Below are 19647 nucleotides of genomic sequence, written 5' to 3'. Positions count from 1 at the left end.
GCTGGCCAGGCACCACGTGCACCTCAAGCAGCCTGAGGAGGCCCTGCCCTTCCTAGAGCAGCTGTTGTTTTTGCACAGGGACTCGTGAGCCCCAGAAGCTGCGTGGCTCTCAGACTGCTGCATACTCCTGGCTGACATCTACAGCCGCGAGTGCCTGCCCCACCTGGTGCTGAACTGTGTCAAGGTGGCCTCATTGAGGACACAGGACTCGCTGGCTGGTTCACTGAGGAACGTGAACCTGGTGCTCCAGAACGCCCTTACAGCCACCATGGCTACCATGGCCCAGCCATCACCTTCATGACGCAGGCGGTGGAAGCCAGTGCTGTTGCCGGAGTACGTGCCATCGTGGACTTCCTGGTGGCCCTGGCCTGGCTGCATGTGCTTCATAGGCAGAGCCTGGTGGCCCTGAACATCTTGCAGTCTGTCCAGGATGCAGTGGTGGTCAGCGAGGACCAGGAGGGTGTGATTGCCAACATTGGTGGCCATGGCTCTGAAGAGGACGGGCCAGACGAGGCAGGCAGCCGAGGGCTACTACCATGCCCTACGCGGGTGGCTTGGGACCTGGGCCAGCGGAGGAACCAGGCAGTGGCGCTGGCCAACTTTGGGACCTTGTGCCTGCACACGGGTGCCAGCAGGCTGGCCCAGCACTACCTCCTGGAGGCTGTACGTCTGTTCTTGAGGCTTCCCTGTGGGGAGTGTGGCCGGGACTTCACCCACATACTCCTGGGCTACCTCTTCACCCGCCAGGGCCCGGCCCAGCAGTGCAAGGGCTACTACGAGTGGGTCCTTCTGGTGGCCGTGGAGATGGACCACGTGGAGAGTGAGTGCCCCAGTTCCTCCTGTGAGCCTTCTGGGGCCACTTGGGTCAGGGCACACCTGGGGTTTGTGATTCGGAAACAAGTGGTGGTTTTTCCACCATCGAAAGCGCTGAGTCATGGCCAGCAGCAGATGTTGGCAAACGCCCTGGAGACAGGCCGTTCCCATGCAGGGCCAGGCCCTCTGTGCCCTACTGAGGCAGGCAGCTCTTCCTGGTTTGCCCAGGGACCATCCTGCCTTGAGCACGGAAAGTCCTGCGTGCTGGGAATCCCTAGACATAACCCTGGGATCAAGGCATGTTGTGCTGAGCTGGGACTTGGGGCCCCTCCATGAGCCAGGCCCTGAACGCCAGTTCTTGTGCCTGTGTTTGCTTGGTATCTCGGCAGCCCTGTGCACCGGTCATCCCACTTCACAGAGGACACAGGGGCGGGTGATTGGCCAAAGCCACAGAACAGTTCACGCAAAAGCAGCTCGTGCTGAGTGTGCCAGGCCCCACCCACAAAAGGGGCTTGTGGGGTCCTCGGGAGGGAGGTGCTGAGCGTGGGAATGTGAGCTTCAGGCCAGAGAAGCCACAAAAGGGTGAGTGGCGTGATGGCGGAGCAGCACTTGGCCCCGGGTTAGGGAAGCCTCTTTAGTCTGGGCCCAGAGGGTTGAGAGGATTTAGTCAAGTAATAGGTGTGGATGAGGGGCTGATGGTGTAGCCTGTGTGAAGGCCCAGGGGTGAGAGAGTGGGGGTGAGTCAGCGAGGATGGGTGGGGTGTGAGTGGTGGTGTGTGAGTGGGAGTGTGAGTGGGGATGAGTGTGGTGTGAGTGGGGGTGAGTGAGTGGGAGTGTGAGTGGGGATGAGTGTGGTGTGAGTGGGGGGTGAGTGAGCGGGAGTGTGAGCTGGGGTGAGTGAACAGGGCTTATGCAGGGAGGTGCAGATTTGGGAGGGGGTGGGTTGGGTGCTGGATGGTGAGAAGCTCTTCTGGAGAGCTAAGCAGGGCCTGGGGCCTCAGGCTGTGGCTTGGCCTTTTCCCCAAGAGCACTGGGGAGCCACGGAGTGCTATCGAACAGTCACTGCAGACCGAGCAGTGAACGGACAGTAGGTGGGCAGGGCTGTCCAAAATCTAGGCCACAGAGAATAGATGAGGAAGTTGAGTGCAGGGAAATGGCTGAGACAAGGGATACTGCTGAGTCCCGTCTGCCTTGCAGTGCTTTGTCATGGCATAGTGAGACCACTCAGAGGTGCCTCTTGTGGCCTGGACCAGAGCTGCAGGGGCTGTGCCCAAATCTGAATCTGCTCATTTCCCAGCACAGGCCTGGCACCCACTCCTGGCCCTAGGAGTGATGAGATTTTGGAAAGGACCGTGTGAAGGGGCCCCGGTCCCACACATCTGCCCAAGGAGGGTTGGGGGGTTCAGACCCAGGCTTCTTCCCCAGGGACATTCTCTGAATGGAAGGAGACCCTCCAGGAACCCAGCGCCGCAGCCCCCACTGCAGCCTCCGGTGGCTCCTGGCACAATAGCCTGTGGTACCTCCTCCTACGAGGCCCTCCCCTGGGTGCTGGGGGATTCAGACTTGGAAATGCAGGCCAGGGAACGGGGATCATGCTTCCCTGTCTCCCCACCCTGAGCTGAACGGTCGGGGAGACCGAGGGCGGGGCTGATACCCCACATGCTTCCTTGGGGTCATTTTTGAGTCACTTTCGGTAGTTTGTGTCCTTCTAAGAGTTTGGCTGTTGTGTCTAGATGGTCTGGTTTGTTGGTTTACAATTGTTCGTAGTGTTTTCATGGAATCCTTTTATTTCTGTCAGGTCGGCAATCATGTTTCCTCTTTCATTTCTGATTTTAGAAACTTGGGTTTGTAATTGTTTGTTTATTTTTATTAGAGATGGGGTCTCATCATGTTCTCCCAGGGGGGTCTTGAATGCTGGCCTCAGTGATCCTTCCCCCTCGGCCTCACAAAGTGCTGGGATGACAGGCGTGAGCCATGGTGCTCAGTCTCTGATTTTCGTCATTTGTGCCCCATCTTTGTTTTCTTGGTCAGTCTGGTGAAAGATTTGTCAATTTTGTTATTATTTTCAAAAAACCCACTTTTGGTTCTGTTGATTATCTCTTTTGTTTTTCCATTCTCTGTATTTTTACTTCCCATTTCCACTCTCACGTTTATTATGTTCTTCCTTTTATTCACTTTGGGTTTAGTTCATTTTCTAGTTTCTCAAGGTGGAAAGTTAGGCTTTTGATTTGAGATTTTTCTTCTTTCTTTGAATGTAGACATTTACAGTTATAAATTTCCCTTTCAGCACTGCCTTAGCTACATCTTGGTGTTTTTGATACACTGTGCTTTTTTTTTTTTTTTTTTTTTTTTTTTTTTAAAGTTTTGCTCTATTGCCCAGGCTGGGGTGCAGTGGTGCAATCTTGGCTCACTGCAACTTCTACCCAGGTTCAAGTCATTCTCATGCCTCAGCCTCCTGAGTAGCTGGAATTACAGATGTGCACCGCCACACCCGGCTAATTTTTGTATTTTTTTTTTTATAGAGACAGGATTTCACCATGTTTCCCAGGCTGATCTCAAACTCCTGGACTCAAGCGATCCTCCCGCCTCGGCCTCCCACAGTGCTGGGATGAGAGGTGTGAGCCACCGTGCTGGCCCGGGCTGTGCATTTGTTTGTATTCTTTTCAAATTAATTTTCAGTTTCCCTGATGGTCTCTTCTTTGACTCACTGGTTGTTTAGGAGTGTGTAGTTTTCACATATTTTTGAATTTCCCACGTTTCCTTCACTGTCGATTTCCAGTTTCGTGCCAGTACAGCTGAAGAACACCTCTGCTTTGGTCTCAGTCCTTCTCCCTTCACTGAGGCTCATTTTGTGGCCTGGCACATGGTCTGTCATGGGGAATGTCCCATGGGCGCTCAAGAGGACTGTGTATTCAACTGTTGTTGGGGGGCGTGTGTGACAGATGTCCATTCGGCGTACCTGGTTTCCTTTGTTAATCTTCAGAATGTTTCTGACACTAGAAAATCAGAAGCTTTCCACCGTTCCCAGCGCCCTGGCTTTGGGAGAGGCCAGTGAGCCTGTGGGTTTGGAGCCTTGTTGCATGAGAGAAGCATGTGTGGAAATGCCAGGGGCCGGTTTTGAACCCCATTCCCCCAACATGATGCCGTGTGTGGCAGACGTGATGCTTGGCTTTGCTCTCTCAGGGTTCCATCTGCGACAGAGGCTACTTGTGTCCCTGGTCTCATCATCTCAGGCTGAAGGTGGCCCTGGTCCTGGCCAGAGGGGCTTTGTGAAGCAGAAATAGATGGCCTGGTGCAGGGGCCGAGCCTGGCCAGGACCTCGGCCCTGGGAGTTGTAAAGAAGGCCAGCCTGTACCATGAGCATGTGCACCAAGCTGTGCCCATGTCACGGTGTGCTCGACGCCTGCCCTTGCACAGGTGCATGGCCTGTCTGAGCCCAGGCTCCCTGCCTATGGGGCCCAGGTTCACAGAGGTGTGAAAGAGACAAGCACAGAGCAGGGGCCTCTGAACCCAGCCAGCCTCGCTTCGATGCTGGGAGGCTGACGTCTTCCATTTTGTCTTCTGCCCAGGCCAGCTGCGGGCCGTCCAGCGGCTGTGCTACTTCTACAGCGTCGTCATGCCCAGCGAGACCCAGTGTGTCATCTACCACGAGTTCCAGCTCTCCCTTGCCCGCGAGGTGGCCGACCAGGTGCTGGAGAGAGCAGCTCCTGGAGACCACCAGTCAGCTCTACCTGTCCCTGGGCACCTAGTGGTGAGGACTGGCTTTGCAGTGGTGGGGGTGTGGAGGGGAGCAAGGGGGTTGGGGTGGCAGGGAGGGGGGCACAGGGAAGCTGGCCCAGGGCCTCCTCAGCCCCTTTCCTTTGGATCATTTGGTTCCTTGGCATCAGATGCTTTGAGCTGGTGGGTCTGGGGTCGTCCCAGGGCTGCTGCTGGCTTGTGAGTCCCAGCTTGAGTCTCCCTTGTTGGGTCAAAGGTCATCTCAACCCCAGCAGAGGCAGTACGTGCACTCTGGGCTGTTCTTCCTACTATGGTGGCCTTTGTCATCTGACCTCTGCCTGCCCTGAGTCTTGACTCCTGGCCTTCATCTGTCCCCTTAAATGTGACCACAGCAGCCACCTGTGGCTTCTCTCCCACAGAAGACAGAGCCAATTGTGTCACCTGCTTCCCCGGGGCAGGGTTTCAAGGTCTCACGTCCCATATGTGGCCCACTCGGCTTCCCCCAAGCATGCTGACCTGGTGGGGTAACCATGGCCCTGGCCACCCCACCCACAGGGCCTGGTGACATTGCTGCAGTCACAGCCCCTCAAGTGTTAGACCTACTGAGAGAGCAGGGAAGGGGCCAGATTCCATGGGGACCCGGGAGACTGGCTCCAGTTTTGGCCTCAGGTTCACAGAAGGAAAATGGGCCAGTGTGCTAGAGCCATGCTTCTCAAAGTGTAGTCCCTGGACCAGCAGAGCAGCATCCATGTCACCTAGGAGCCTGTGGCAAGTGGGAGTTCTAGGGCCTGCCCCAGGCCTGTGGAGCCAGAAGCTCTGGGGGCAGGGCCAGCAAGCTATAAGGACAGGCCTCCGGGTGACTGTGATGCCTGCACACCTTGAGAACCATCGGCCTAGATAGCCTCTGAACACTAACGGCTCTTGGTGCGTCTGGAGAAGACACAGGCCATATCTGGGAGGCAGGGGAGATGGACTAGCACTTTCCTCCTGCCACAGGGCAGCATGATGCTCGATTCCCTCAGAAGGATGTCCTTCATCTTTTCCATGCCGTGTGTGTTCACCCTGGCCCTCCCAGCAGCCTGGGAAGGGCAGAACACTGCACATACAAGAGGGCCGTTCCCAGTCCCCACATTCCAGATTCATCTGTCACCAGACCCACGAGAGGAGGCAGACTGGTTCCAGGAGGATGAGAGCCCTTGTTCTGACACCTGTGTCTGATTCCAGTGATTCCAGGGCCTACAAATCCTCTCTGGACTACACCAAACGAAGTCTGGGAATTTTCATTGACCTCAAGAAGAAAGAGAAGGAGGCACATGCCTGGCTGCAAGCAGGGAAGATCTATTACATCCTGCGACAGAGTGAGCTGGTGGACCTGTACATCCAGGTGAGTGGCAAGGGATGCAGGAGGACCCCTGTGCTGTTCACTCTCTGTCCATCCACCCATCCATTCATCCTTCCATCATCTATTTACCTGTTCATCCTTCCATCCATCCATCCATCATCCATCCATCTGTCCTTTCATCCATCCATCATTCATCCATCCTTTTATCATCCATCTATTCACCCGTCTATCCATCCATTCACCTGTCCATCCACCCATCCATTCATCCTTCCGTCATCTATCTATTTACCTGTTCATCCTTCCATCCATCCATCCATCCACCATCCATCCATGCATTCTTCCATCATCTTCCCATACACCTGTGGGTCCTTCCATTCACCCATCCATCATCCATCCATCCATCATCCATCCTTCCGTCCATCCATCCATCATCTATCCATCCATCCCTTCATCCATCCATCCCTCCATCATCCATCTATCTGTCCATCCATCCATCCATCATCCATCCACCTGTTCATCCTTCCATCCATCCATCATCCATCCATCCATCCATTCTTCCATCATCTTCCCATACACCTGTGGGTCCATCCATCCATCCATCCATCCATCCTTCCATCATCCATCCATTCATCTGTTCGTCTTTCCACCCATCCATCATCCATCTATCCATCATCCATCATCCATCCATCCATCATCCATCATCCATCCATCTTTTTATCCATCCATTCACCTGTTCATCCATCCATCCTTCCATCTATCTTTCCATCATCAATCCAACTGTTCATCCTTCTATCTATCAATCCATCCATCCATCATTCATTAATCTATTCACTTCTTCATCCATCCATTCACCTGTTCATCCATCCATTCATCCATCCATCCATCCTTCCATCCTTCTATCCATCCATCCTTTCATCCATCTTTCCATCCATCTTTCCATTATCCATCCATTCAGCTGTTCATCCTTCTATCCATCCAACCATCTTCCATCCATCCATGATCCATCCATTCACCTGTCCATCTATTCATTCATCATTCATCTTTTTATCATCCATCCATTCACCCATGTATCCATCCATTCACTTTTCATCCATCCATCCATCCATCTATTCTTCCATCATCCATGCATTCATCTGTTCATCCTTCCATCAATCCATCTTTCCATTTATCCATCCATCCATTTATCCATCCATCCATTTATCCATCCATGCATCCATCATCCATTCGTGTCCATTCTTCCATCCATCGTTCATCCATCCTTTTATCATCCATCCATTCACCCGTGTATCCATCCATTCACTTTTTCATCTGTACATCCATCCATCCATTCATCCTTCCATCATCTATGCATCCTTCCATCATCCATCCATCCTTCCATCCATCCATCCATCCATCCATCCATTCATCCATTATGAATGCATCTATCATCCATACTTCATCATCCATCCACTTGCCTCCTGTTCATCCTTCCATCCATCCATCTGTCCATTCATCCATATATCCATTCATCCATCATCCATCCCTCCTTCCATCATCCATCCGCTCACCTCCTGTTCATCCTTCCATCCATCCATCATTCATCCATCTATCCATTCATCCATCCATCATTCATCCATCCTTTTATCATCCACCCATTCACCGGTCTATCCATCCATTCATCTGTTCATCCATCCATCCGTCCATTGATCCTTCCATCATCCGTCCATTCACCTGTTCATCCTTCCATCCATCAATCATCCATCCATCCATCATCTATCATCCATCATCCATCCATTTATCCATCCATCCATCATCCATCCATACTTCCATCCTCCATCCATTCACCTGTTCATCCTTCCATCCATCCATCATCCATCCATTCATCCACCCATCCATTCATCCACCCATCCATCATCCATCCACCCATCCATTCATCCATCCATCCATCCATCATCCATCCTTTCACCCATCCATCCATTCACCTGTTCGTCCATTCATCCATCCATCATTCATCCATCTACCCACCAATCTACCTATTAATCCATTCCTCCATACATCTATCTGTCCATTTGTTTATCCATACGTTCGTCTATCCACCATCTATCCATCCACATGTACATACATCATCTACCCTCCACCCATCCATACATTATCTACCCACGCATACATACATACAGACATACCCACATCATTCCACCCATCCATCCATCCATCCATCCATCCATCCATCCATCCATCCATCCATCCATCCATCCAAGTATTCATCTATCCACACACCCATCCATCCATCCATCCATCCATCCATCCATCCATCCGTCCATCCAAGCATTCATCTATCCACACACCCTTCCATCCATCCATGTGTCTACATCTCCTCATCCATTCATCCATCCATCCACTCATTCCTAAGCCACTGCTGAGCACCTGTTGTGTGCCTTTTCCCTCACTCCAACTGGTTCCCTCACATCCTCCCCTGGTGGCGAGCATCTTCTCCCTGAGGGCAGAGGCGCGGCCCCTCACAGTGCACAGCACCTGCTGGTATACAGCACATGCTCAAATAATGTGACCACTCAATTAACACACAGAAGAACTTGCTCCAAGCGACATGTGGCACATCTCCTTATACAATGAATCTATCATAGTGGCTGTTTTCAGAGGCTTTCCCAAACACAGTGTGATCTGGAACAAATTGTGAAGCCCACGAGCCTGATGAAGCTTTCATTATTGAGCACCTGCTATATACCTCCTTGAGCTGAGGAGAGGGATGAAGAGCTCATGGCCAAGAGGGGACCAGGCCCACCCACAAACACTGCTGATGTGGCAGGGATGTGGCAACGCAGAAAGGAGCCAGGGGCTGGGCTCCCAGCAATCTGGGGGCCACGGAGACTGGTTTGAGTGCAGGGGGAGTGGGCTAGGGCTAGCCCTGTTGGTAGGATTCACAGGTGTCGGGCTCCTGGGCTGCAGCTGCTCAGTCAACTCCTGGCACTCAGGAGCATCAGTTCATTGTCCTCATGCCAGTGGTGGGAGCAGCGCTAATGCACAGGGTCTGAAAAATGCTCAAGTGTACCTGTACTGTGTGAGAGGAAGGAGCCTGGCAAAGGTGCGCGTAGCCACCTCGCTAGGTGTGGGTCTTGAGGGAACTTCTGTCTCCTTTCAGGTGGCACAGAATGTGGCCCTGTACACAGGCGACCCCAACCTGGGGCTGGAGCTGTTTGAGGCAGCTGGAGACATCTTCTTCAATGGGGCCTGGGAGCGGGAGGAAGGCATGTCCTTCTACCGGGTGAGCTGGCCTGTGGGCTGATGTGGGTGGGCCTCAGTGGGGCACCTGGAGGGCTGAGGCACAGGTGTGGCAGGGTAGAGGCCTCCCAAATGGAGGCAGGGCCACCCATGCACATGATTAATTTCCAAGTGGTCTCACCGGGAATGATATTGACCATGCCCCTGCCTGGGACAAACGCTCGGGGCCTGGACGTGACAATGGCTCTACCCTTGTACCTGATGACCTCAAGCAACCATGAGTGGGAAGTCCTGTCCCCATCTTCCAGATGAGGAAACTGAGGCTCAGAGAGGCACAGGGACATGCCAAAGGACACACAGCATATCAGTGGGAGACCCAGGTCTGCATGCACCCCGAAGTGGGACGGCTTCTCCTTTCCTCTGAGCTCACGGTGTGGATCAGCCCTGGGCACAGATCAATGTGGTGTTTTTAGAGCAGAGAGGAGTGCTGGCTCCCCCCAGTCAGACCTCCGGTGCCCAGGTGGGAGAGGCTGGTCTGAGGCTATCGGGTGTAGCTGGATGGGCCTCAGGTGACTCTTCAGCCCCCAACTTGGATGTCTGAACTGTGTGTTATCCCAGAGCACAGAGCTGTGTCGAGGTGCAGGGGTAGCTGGGGTGTGGGAAGCTCCAAGCACATGTTTGAGCTCTGAGGAGGGCGCTGGGCATGGTGGGTGCTGCGGGAAACCTGACCCCACCTGCCTGTGTTGAGGACCGGGCCCTGCCCCTGGCAGTGACTACAGGCAACCGCAGGGTGGAGCTGCAGCTACAGCTGTGCAACAAGCTGGTGTCACTGCTGGCCACACTGGAGGAGCCCCAGGAGGACTTGGAGTTTGCCTACATGGCCCTAGCACTCAGCATCACTGTGGGTGCGTCCCCTGAGCCCCCGCCCTGCCAGGACCCACACTTTGCCAGAGCCCAGCCTCCAGGTCTGCAGGCCAGGAGCTGAAACAGCTACTGGATTTTCCTGGTCTCCTGTCCAGGCAGGCAGCTCTGCCCAACTGGCTTCCCCGTCCGGCTGTGGGGCACAGCCCGAGGTCTCTCATGCAGTGCAGAGCTCCCTGCCTGACTGAGCTCTGCTTCCTCTGCCTGTTCTCGCTGCTGACCACAAGGGCCGCCCAGTGTGCCCTCTGCCTTCCAGACATCCCAGGCATCTCGTTGGTCCCTGTATGTGTCAGGCTGAGTGGCACATTCCCTTTCTCTTGTGCCCTTCCCACCGTCATCAACCACACGGCTCTCTGGCTGATAAAATCCCAGTTCCCCTTCCAGCAGTCTGCCCCTTAAGGCCGTGCATCCCCTGGTGCTGTGCCAGGGTCGTCTATCCCCCTGCAGAGACAGGGAACCCTAGGCAGGCCACATGCCCCAGCGCCTTGTGCCCGGTGGCCCAGTACACAGTAGGTGTGCAGCTGACTCCCCAAGGTAGGGGGATCTGATCATGACACACCCAGGAGGAGTCGGATGTCACGTCTGTGGGTTGCCTGGAGCCGGGGAGCCCGGGAGCACCTGCACTGCATGGCTTTTGGGCTCCCCTGGTTAAAACCAGTGAGCAAAGGCAGGTGGCTATGTGTAGGCACAGAACTGGGCCATCCAAGTCCGACTTTGCCAAAGCCTCTCAGTAGACAGGGGCAGGCCTTATTAGTTCTGCTTTGCAGATGGAAAAGTGAGTCTGGGAACCTGGAAGGGAATGGCCAGAGCTGCCCAGGTGACCACAGGTGCCTGGAGACAAGCCACGTGTGCTGCCTGGGGGTCTGTATACCTGCTCCTGAGGGGCATGTTCCCTCCCTGCCCCAGAGAGCCACATCCTCACACCTGCCCCTTTGGCCTGCACCCCAGGGGACCGGCCGAACGAGCGTGTGGCCTACCACCGGCTGGCCGCCCTGCACCACCGGCTGGGCCATGGCAAGCTGGGGGAGCACTTCTACCTCAAGGCCGTTTAGCTCTGCAACTCGCCGCTGGAGTTCGACCAGGAGACCCTCTACTACGTGAAGGTGTACCTGGTGCTCAGTGACATCATCTTCTACGACCTGAAGGTGGGTGGGGAGGGGCAGGGCTCGGGGTGTTCCTGGCCCCCTTGGAGTGGGATCTCCATCCGGACCCCAGAGGCCTGGGTTCCAGCCTTTCTTAGGAATGGCCCAGTGGCCTCCCTGGAGCTCTACACCCAGCTGGAGGAGCCGGCAAGGTTAGCAGGTAAAACCCAGCTCCCCAGATGGCCAGGCCCCACCCTCAAGAACTCAGTCTCAGCCAGGGAGGCTGACACATGAGTGGGCAATGGTGGCCTCTGGGTAAAGAAGGGGGATTGTAGTCAGGGGGCCCTCCTGGAGGAGGTGACACCAAAGCTGACTCTTGACAGTCAAGTGTCAAGGTGCATTTAACAAAGAAAACAGGGTCGGGAGAGTGACATTTCAGAGGACGCCATCATCCTCACATTGAATCCACGTTGCAAGATCCAACCCAAATCTTGGCGCCTCCTCTAGGAAGCCTGCCCAGGGTGCCAGCCTGCACTGAGCAATTCCTTCCTGGAGTCCCGAGACACCTTGAATCTTCACATCACCCAGGAAGGGTGGGGTGGGACCAGTATCTTACCATTGAGTTCACAGACAGGGAAACCCCAGCTCAGGGCAGGTGCAGTGGGGCGGGGCCCCAGCCAGCCAGGCTGAGGCCTTGTTAGGTCGGGTGTGTCTCGAGGGGAGGTGCTGTGCTCCCTCTGCCCCCAGCCCTGCAGGGGTGGAGAGCTGGGATTGGCAGACTGAGACCTGTGGTGTCTCCACCCATCTGCCCAGCGGGCACCGCCCCTCCTTAGCATCACACCAGCCTCGTGTCAGTGCTCCTTACGGGCTGAGGGGCCAGGGCACTCCAGTCCAGGGGCCGAGATCTTGGGGGCCTTAGAACAACATGAGGAGCTGGGGCAGCCCTAAGACCCTGCCCCGTATACCCCACCGCAGGCCTGGGGCTGCCCCGGAGGCCCCCGCCCAGTACTGGCGACACCTGGTGGTCAGACGTGATTTCTGTGGCCTCCCAAGTCCCAGCCAGATAGGGAGGTGCCAAGTGTCAGGCCCAGGGGGACGCTGTTCACCGCTCAGGGGCACGCCTGGGACCCAGGGGGACGGGCCTCCCAGAAAAGGCCTTTATCTCTCTTGGTCAGGCCTGCCGCCCACTCTGCCTGTCCAGGAGAAAGGAAAGCGCCAAGTAGCACAGTCCTCCTTCCCATGCACAGCCCTCCTTCCCATGCACAGCCCTCCTTCCCATGCACAGCGCTCCTTCCCGTGCACAGTCCTCCTTCCCATGCACAGCCCTGCTTCCCATGTACAGCCCTCCTTCCCATGCACAGCCCTCCTTCCCATGCACAGCCCTCCTTCCCGTGCACAGCCCTGCTTCCCATGCACAGCCCTGCTTCCCATGCACAGTCCTCCTTCCCATGCACAGTCCTCCTTCCCATGCACAGTCCTCCTTCCCATGCACAGCCCTCCTTCCCATGCACAGTCCTCCTTCCCATGCACAGTCCTCCTTCCCGTGCACAGTCCTCCTTCCCGTGCACAGCCTTCCTTCCCGTGCACAGCCCTCCTTCCCGTGCACAGCCCTCCTTCCCGTGCACAGTCCTCCTTCCCGTGCACAGCCCTCCTTCCCGTGCACAGTCCTCCTTCCCGTGCACAGCCCTCCTTCCCGTGCACAGCCCTGCTTCCCGTGCACAGTCCTCCTTCCCGTGCACAGTCCTCCTTCCCGTGCACAGTCCTCCTTCCCATGCACAGTCCTCCTTCCCGTGCACAGTCCTCCTTCCCATGCACAGTCCTCCTTCCCGTGCACAGCCCTCCTTCCCGTGCACAGCCCTCCTTCCCATGCACAGTCCTCCTTCCCGTGCACAGCCCTCCTTCCCGTGCACAGTCCTCCTTCCCGTGCACAGCCCTCCTTCCCGTGCACAGTCCTTCCCGTGCACAGCCCTCCTTCCCGTGCACAGTCCTCCTTCCCGTGCACAGCCCTGCTTCCCGTGCACAGTCCTCCTTCCCATGCACAGCCCTCTGGGCCTCATCGTGACTATGCTGTCAGCACAGGCCAGCTTCCCACAGGGAGGCCCCCTTGGAATTCCCCAAGGGCGGTGTCTTTCCAAGGCTACACCCTCCTCCATGTATAGGAGGCTCTGGACCCAGGGCCCAGAGGAGTGGGAGAAGAAGCCGGGCTGGATGGGACCTGGAAGGCTGGCAGAGAAGCAGGGGTAAATGGGCATCTTTGCCAATTGCCTCTAAAATGGGGTCCCCTTTAGTCTACACATGAGAGTGAGCCCTGGAATAGGGTGGATTAGGTGTTTACTGGCTCAGGCTGTCACTCACTACAGGCACATGGAAATGCACACGCAAATGCGCACAGGCACGGGCACACGCACACACAGGCGCGCACACACAGACATGGACACACAGGCATGCACACAGGCACACACACAGGGACATGCACGCACAGGAACACAAACACGCACATTCACATGCACAGGCACACACAGAGACATATGCATTGGCTGGCTCCTTCCTGTTTAGTTGGGAAGCCCCCACCCCTTCAGGAAGCCTTTGCCTTCCACACCCGGCTGAGTCTGGGGCCTCCTGGGCTTCCCTCTGCCACAGCCCGGGCCACCCTGTGTGGTCAGTGTTCACTCCCACGTCCCTCAGACTGGAAGCAAGGACGTTAGGCTCAACCATGCACCCAGCACAGAGTCCAGTGTTCGGCTGGGCCAGGGGGCATTGGATGAGCGGTGGCGGTGACTCGGGGCCTTCTCACGCCCCTGCTCCGTGTGTGGGGCGGGGCAGTGAGGGAATGGACTGCTGCATCTTGGACTTTGTCATTGGCCCTGGGAGCCATCTTGAGATGGTAAAGAGGGACAGGCCAGGCATGGTCTTAGAGAGGTCACTTGGGTGACCGCCATGTGGAGGAGGTGCCTGGGGAGAAGCCGGGTGGGGGATGGGAGGGTGAAGGAGGAGGTCTGGGAGGCGGCATCCCAACCCAGGGATGGTGAGTTTGAGCCAAAGACGCATTGAAAATGGGAGTGGATGTCTGGGGAGTCACACTCCGTCAATATTTCAGGGAACATTGCCAGAGAGGACACCTGTGACATGGTTTTGTACCTGGCCTGGCCCGTGGAGGGCCTGGAAATGGTCAGCATGGACAGGGGCCAGAAGGGAGCCTGGGTCACTCAACGCAGTGGCCCTGCTGTGGCTTGGAGCCACGGGTCCTGCATGGAACTCTCAGAGCAGGCAGGATCTGCCCTGACCTCAGCCCATGGGGAAAGCAGCCACTGCCTGCAGAGAGGGTGGCACTGGGGCAGGAGGCTTGGGGTGAGTGGGGCGTAGGGACAGTCAGGAAGGTTTCCAGGGGTGTCAGGGTCGTCCCCACCTCCTGCAGCTGAGACCACAGCAGTGTCACAGGCTTCGGGGCTCATGGGGTGAGCCAGCATCGGATGGACATGTGGAATGACCTGGAGACAGGAACGGCCTCTGGGAAGACGGGCTCCGAGTCCCCCTTTTGCTGACCATGACCTGTCCCCTTCAGGATCCATTTGATGTAGCCGGGTACTACCAGCTGGCACTGGCAGCCGCCGTGGACCTGGGCAACAAGAAGGTACAGCTGAAGATCTACACGCGGCCGATCACCATCTCCCACAACTTCCTCCTGGACTGCGAGAAGTGGCTCTTCTACCAGAAGGCCAGGACCTTCGCCACAGAGCTCAGTGTCCACAGGGTCAACCTACCTCCTCTGCCACTCTGCGGGTGGGCCCCCTGGTTGGCCTCCAGCCACCCTCGCTGAGGACAGTATCCGAGGGAGTGGATTTTGTGCAAGGAGGATGATCTCCTGCCTCTCCTGGTGTCTCCCGTAGCTCGTTTTCTGGGTAATGGAAGCATAAAAGCAGGGTTCAAATAGCAATAAATGGTTTTTTTTTTTTTGCAAAAACATACCGAAGTCCCCATGGCATCCTTCCCTGTGTGCTTCCTGGGCTGTGTCTAGGGGACAGCTCCTTCCCTGGTGGCAGCCCTCTGATCTTGGGGATGAGAAGGACCGTGAGTCCAACAGACCTGGGCCAGGTCACCATGAGCCTCGGTTTTCTTGGCGGCCAAAGGGGAGATGGTGATTGAACTCTGGGCAGCTCCCTGCTCTCCCTGCTCAGAGTTCTTGCTGTAGATCTCGTGCCGCCCTTGCCTTTAACCTTCAGGCCACTGTGCCCGGATGTGGGGGCTGCTAGTGTCCCTGTTCGCCATTGAAGAAATAGAGGCACAGAGAGGTTAGGAGTCTGGCCCACCGTCACACAGCAGGTAGAGGCGGACACGCAGAGCCCAGTACACTGACCACCACACCACCCTGCCAGCCTGCAGCCAGGAAGATGTCCCCCATTAGGACCCAAGGTCAGCTCCTGGAGCTCTCTCGTGGTGTCAGGAGAGCCGAAGGCCAGTGAGGGTGGCCCCGGGGATCCCTCAGTGTCCTTTGCTCCCAGACTTGGTTGGGCCGAGCCTGGCCAGTCCCACCTCTGGCCACTGGTCAGCCCTGCGGGAAGGGATATGCAGGGATCTCTGCCTGTGTAGACGCTGCTACCCAGTATTGAAAGCCTTATCTGGGCTGCCCCCCAGCTGTCCCCACCAACCCCCTCCCCTTCCGGCCTCCGGCCGTCATTCCAGTCCCAGGAATCCCAGGTTTTCCTTCTTGGAATCTCTTGGCCCCAGGGAATACAGTTCACACAGTCTCTTTGCCAGTTTACGCAAGGAAACTGACGTTCAGAGACTGTGGGTGTCCCACGTGATTCTCACATACACTGCACTCTCCCAGACCCCTCTTTTAAACACTTTAAATGAGGTGATTTTCACATCGCATGCAATTAACTATTTCAACGCAAATAATGTGATGGCATTTGTACATTCACAGTCCTGTGCAACCACCCACGCCATCTAGTTTCAAAATGTATTCATCTCCCCAGAAGAAACCTCCCATCCTCACTAAGCAGTTACCCCTCCTTGGTATCCCCCAAGCCCCTCGTTTAATGGAAGGGGAAGCTGAGGCCCGGAGAGAGACTTGTCATTGGGCGGAGCTCTGATAATAAGGAATCAGGCACCCATCTGCTGGTTCAATCCTGGGTTGGTTTTCCACCCAGCAGAGGTGACAGAGCCAGGAGGTTCAGGGAGCGCCACAGGTGTCACTGGTTCAGTCCTGGGTTGGTTTTCCACTCAGCAGAGGTGACAGAGCCAGGAGGTTCTGGGACCCCATGCTTGCAGCCAGAGCCCTTCCCTAAGCCTCCCCACCAGGGGGCAGCAGAGAGCTTTCAGAACTGGCCGCGCGGCTGGCGGGAAGCAGCGGTCAGAGCTGCTGACAAACCTCACGTGGACCCCAGATCGCTGTCTCTGTGGGTTGGGCTTGGGAATTGGAGAGGAGGCCGCATGATTGGAAATGTGAAGACAGCACGGCCTGGCTGGAGCAGCCGGAAGCGCCGTCACGTTGACTGAGGACACAGACCTCCTGTCCGCTGGGCCGGGCCTGCAGCCATTCTCGGGGTGGGGCCCGTAGGTCCGGGTTGCTCTTGGTCCCTGACCTGCTTCAGAGTCCGGGGGGCTTTGGACCTCTGCCTCCCCATCTACGCCCACCCTGGCTGGTGCCATGAGGGGCCTGGATCCTGGGATCCTGTTCCTCTTGGGCAGCAGAGTCTGGGGGACCAGAGGAGATGATGGGTCTTCAAGCCCCACATTCAAACCCCAGCCCACCACTGACAGTCTGGGGGTTCGGGATGAGGGAGTTGATGTCTTTGAGCCCCAGTTTTGTCACCACTAAAATGAGGCCGATATAATGGGGCAGAGTGCCAGCCCCCGGGCTAACAGAGGCCTGTTTCCTACTGACAATACCTCTTACTCCTAGGAAGAGCTCCAACCACCACACACTAGGGAACACTCAACCCAGGCCAACTTGTCAGAGGCACGAGAACCAGAGCGACTCCATCTTGAATGGGGGCTGGGTAAAGGGAGGCTGAGACCTGCTGGGCCGCATTCCCAGGAGGCTGGGCATTCTTAGTCACAGGATGAGATAGGAGGTCGGTACAAGATACAGGTCCTAAAGACCTTACTGATAAAGCGGGTTGCAGTAAAGTCAGCCAAAGCCTACCAAACCCAAGATGGCCACGAGAGTGACCTCTGATTGTCCTCACGGCTCATTATGTGCTAATTATAACGAATTAGTTACTACAAGACACTCCCACCAGCACCGCGACAGTTTACAGATGCCATGGCAACATCTGGAGGTTTCCCTACATGGTCTCAGAAGAAGGGAGGGCAGAAACTCTCATTTCTGGGAATTGCCCATCCCTTTCCTAGAACACTCATGAATAGTCCAACCCTTGTTTAGCGTATGATCAAGAAATAACCATGAAAATGGGCAACCAGCGACCTTTGGTGCCTTTCTGCCTATGGAGCAGCCATTCTTTCTTTTCTTTTCTTTTTTTTTTTTTGAGATGGAGTCTCGCTCTGTTGGCCGAAATGGAATGCAGTGGCGTGATCTTGGCTCACTACAACCTCCACCTCCTGGGTTCAAGCGATTCTCCTGCCTCAGCCTTCCTAGTAGCTGGGATTACAGACACCTGCCACCACGCCCAGTTAATCTTTTGTATTTTAGTGGCGACACGGTTTTGCCATGTTGGACCAGGCTGGTCTCGAACTTACCACGTCAGGTGATCCACCTGCCTCGGCATCCCAAAGTTATAGGATTGCAGGAGTGAGCCGCTGCGCCCGGCCAGAGTAGCCATGCTTTTATTCCTTTTCTTTCCTAATAAACTTGCTTTCACTTTATGGACTCGCCCCGAATTCTTTCTTCTGTGAGATCCAAGAAACCTCTCTTGGGGTCTGGATCGGAACCACTTTCCAGTAACAAACTTGCTTCACCTCTCAGACCCTTCGTCTCTTCATCTGTACCCAAAGACAAAGCCTTCCCCGAGGTTCCAAAAGTGTGGGGAGGACGCATGGGAAACGAGGGGCACAGAGTTGATGTGCAGAACCAATATCACAGACTGGGTGTCAAGCCACTGTCATACTGGAAGTAATATCATGCTCTCCCCCAAGTTATGAGAAACAATATCACAGGGGGGTGTGTACCTTCTCTGGTGGTGGGAGTAGTATCACCATCTCTACCTTTAGATGACAGAAACGATGTCACAGGGTGGGTGTACACCCCGTGAGTTTTTGGAAGCAATGTCATTCTCTCTTCTTCTAGGTTTTACGATTCACATCACAGGTGGGATGTACACCCCTTGTTATATTGGATGGAGTCTCATCCTCTTTCAACCTGTATCTTTAGAACAATATCCCATGGGGGTTGTATATCTCTTCAATATTGGTAGTAATACCATCTTCTCCTTTCCTGGATTTAAGAAACAATATCACAGGAGGGTGTACACCCCTTGCAATGTTGGTAGTAATCTCACCTCTCCCCTGTGGTTATTAAGGACAAAATCCCAGGGTGGCTCTACAGTTCCTACGTTATTGGGAGTAATAACATCCATTCACCCCCTGGATATCAGGAACCATATCACAGAAGAGTTGTCCACCCCCTTCGATATTGTCATCCATGTCATCTTCTTCCCGCCTGGATATTAGGAACGATACCCCAGGGTTGGGGGCGGTGTACACCCACTGTGATATCGAAAGTAAAATCAGCCTCTTTCCCGCTGGATATTAGGAACTCTATCACAGGTGTGTGTGCACCTTCTGGGATATTGGGAGTACTAACGTGGATATTGGGTGTAGTGTCTCAGGGGGGTGTACACCTTCTTCGATATTGGGAGTAATATCATTCACTCCCCTCAGGATCGTAGGCTAAATATCGATATGGGCAGTAATATCATCCTATCCCCACCTGGATGTTAGGAACTGTATCACAGGCGGCTGTACACATCTTGGCATATTGGGAGTCTTATCATCCTCTCCCATCTTGGATATTATGAAAAATATTAGAAACGAGGTGTACACCCGCTGAGATATTGAGAGTAATATGCTCTCCTCTTCGGGATATTAGGAACAATATCACAGGACGTGTGTACAACCCCTGAAATAATGGGAGTAATAGCATTCTCTCTCCTTGAATATAAGAAACAATATCACAGGAGGATGTACCACCCCTGTGATACTGGGCGTCATATCGTGTTATTTGGAACAATAGCACAGTGGGTGTGTAAAACCCCAGCGATGTTGCCACTAGTATTATCTTCCCCATCCCAGGATATAAGGAACAGTATCACAAGGGGATGTACAACCCTGTGATCTTGGGGATAATATCTTCCTCTTCCCGGCTGGATGTGAGGGAAAATATCACAGTGGAGGTCCACGCCCCTTGCGATATTGGGAGTAATATCATCCTCTCGCACTTTGGATGGAAGGAACAAGATGACCGAAAGGATGTACACACACTGCGGTAGTTTCCATTATGTTGTCCTCTACCGCCTGGTTATTAGGAATAACATCACAGAGGAACGTATATTTTCTGCTATATTGGGAGGAATATCATTTCCTCCACACGGGATA

At 54.9% G+C, this 19647-nt stretch overlaps 2 protein-coding genes across 2 annotated transcripts; both read left to right on the top strand.

The window, feature by feature from the left end:
* The first annotated feature begins 10 nt into the window (after positions 1–10).
* LOC141406912 (SH3 domain and tetratricopeptide repeat-containing protein 1-like) lies at positions 11–5912 on the top strand. The gene is made up of 3 exons (XM_074018093.1): positions 11–820; positions 4383–4564; positions 5755–5912. Exons 1-3 carry the CDS (start codon positions 298–300, stop codon positions 5755–5757), a joined length of 708 nt encoding a protein of 235 aa, XP_073874194.1. The 5' UTR covers positions 11–297; the 3' UTR covers positions 5758–5912.
* LOC141406920 (SH3 domain and tetratricopeptide repeat-containing protein 1-like) lies at positions 5760–15054 on the top strand. The gene is made up of 5 exons (XM_074018094.1): positions 5760–5914; positions 9009–9131; positions 9837–9993; positions 10958–11154; positions 14654–15054. Exons 2-4 carry the CDS (start codon positions 9117–9119, stop codon positions 11059–11061), a joined length of 276 nt encoding a protein of 91 aa, XP_073874195.1. The 5' UTR covers positions 5760–5914; positions 9009–9116; the 3' UTR covers positions 11062–11154; positions 14654–15054.
* The last annotated feature ends 4593 nt before the right edge of the window (positions 15055–19647 follow it).

The sequence above is a fragment of the Macaca fascicularis genome, chromosome 15, assembly GCF_037993035.2.
Source record: "Macaca fascicularis isolate 582-1 chromosome 15, T2T-MFA8v1.1".
Classification (NCBI taxonomy): Eukaryota; Metazoa; Chordata; class Mammalia; order Primates; family Cercopithecidae; genus Macaca; species Macaca fascicularis.
The sequence above is the reverse complement of the archived record's forward strand: the minus strand, read 5'-3'. Positions and strand labels throughout refer to the sequence as shown.

Bases quoted from the DNA above. Each gene is read 5' to 3' on its own strand.
- LOC141406920 (XM_074018094.1), top strand. The intron at 9,994-10,957 runs GTGCGTCCCCTG...CCTGCACCCCAG, and splicing joins AGCACTCAGCATCACTGTGG to GGGACCGGCCGAACGAGCGT.
- LOC141406912 (XM_074018093.1), top strand. From the start codon at position 298: ATGACGCAGGCGGTGGAAGCCAGTGCTGTTGCCGGAGTACGTGCCATC. The intron at 821-4,382 runs GTGAGTGCCCCA...TCTTCTGCCCAG, and splicing joins GGAGATGGACCACGTGGAGA to GCCAGCTGCGGGCCGTCCAG.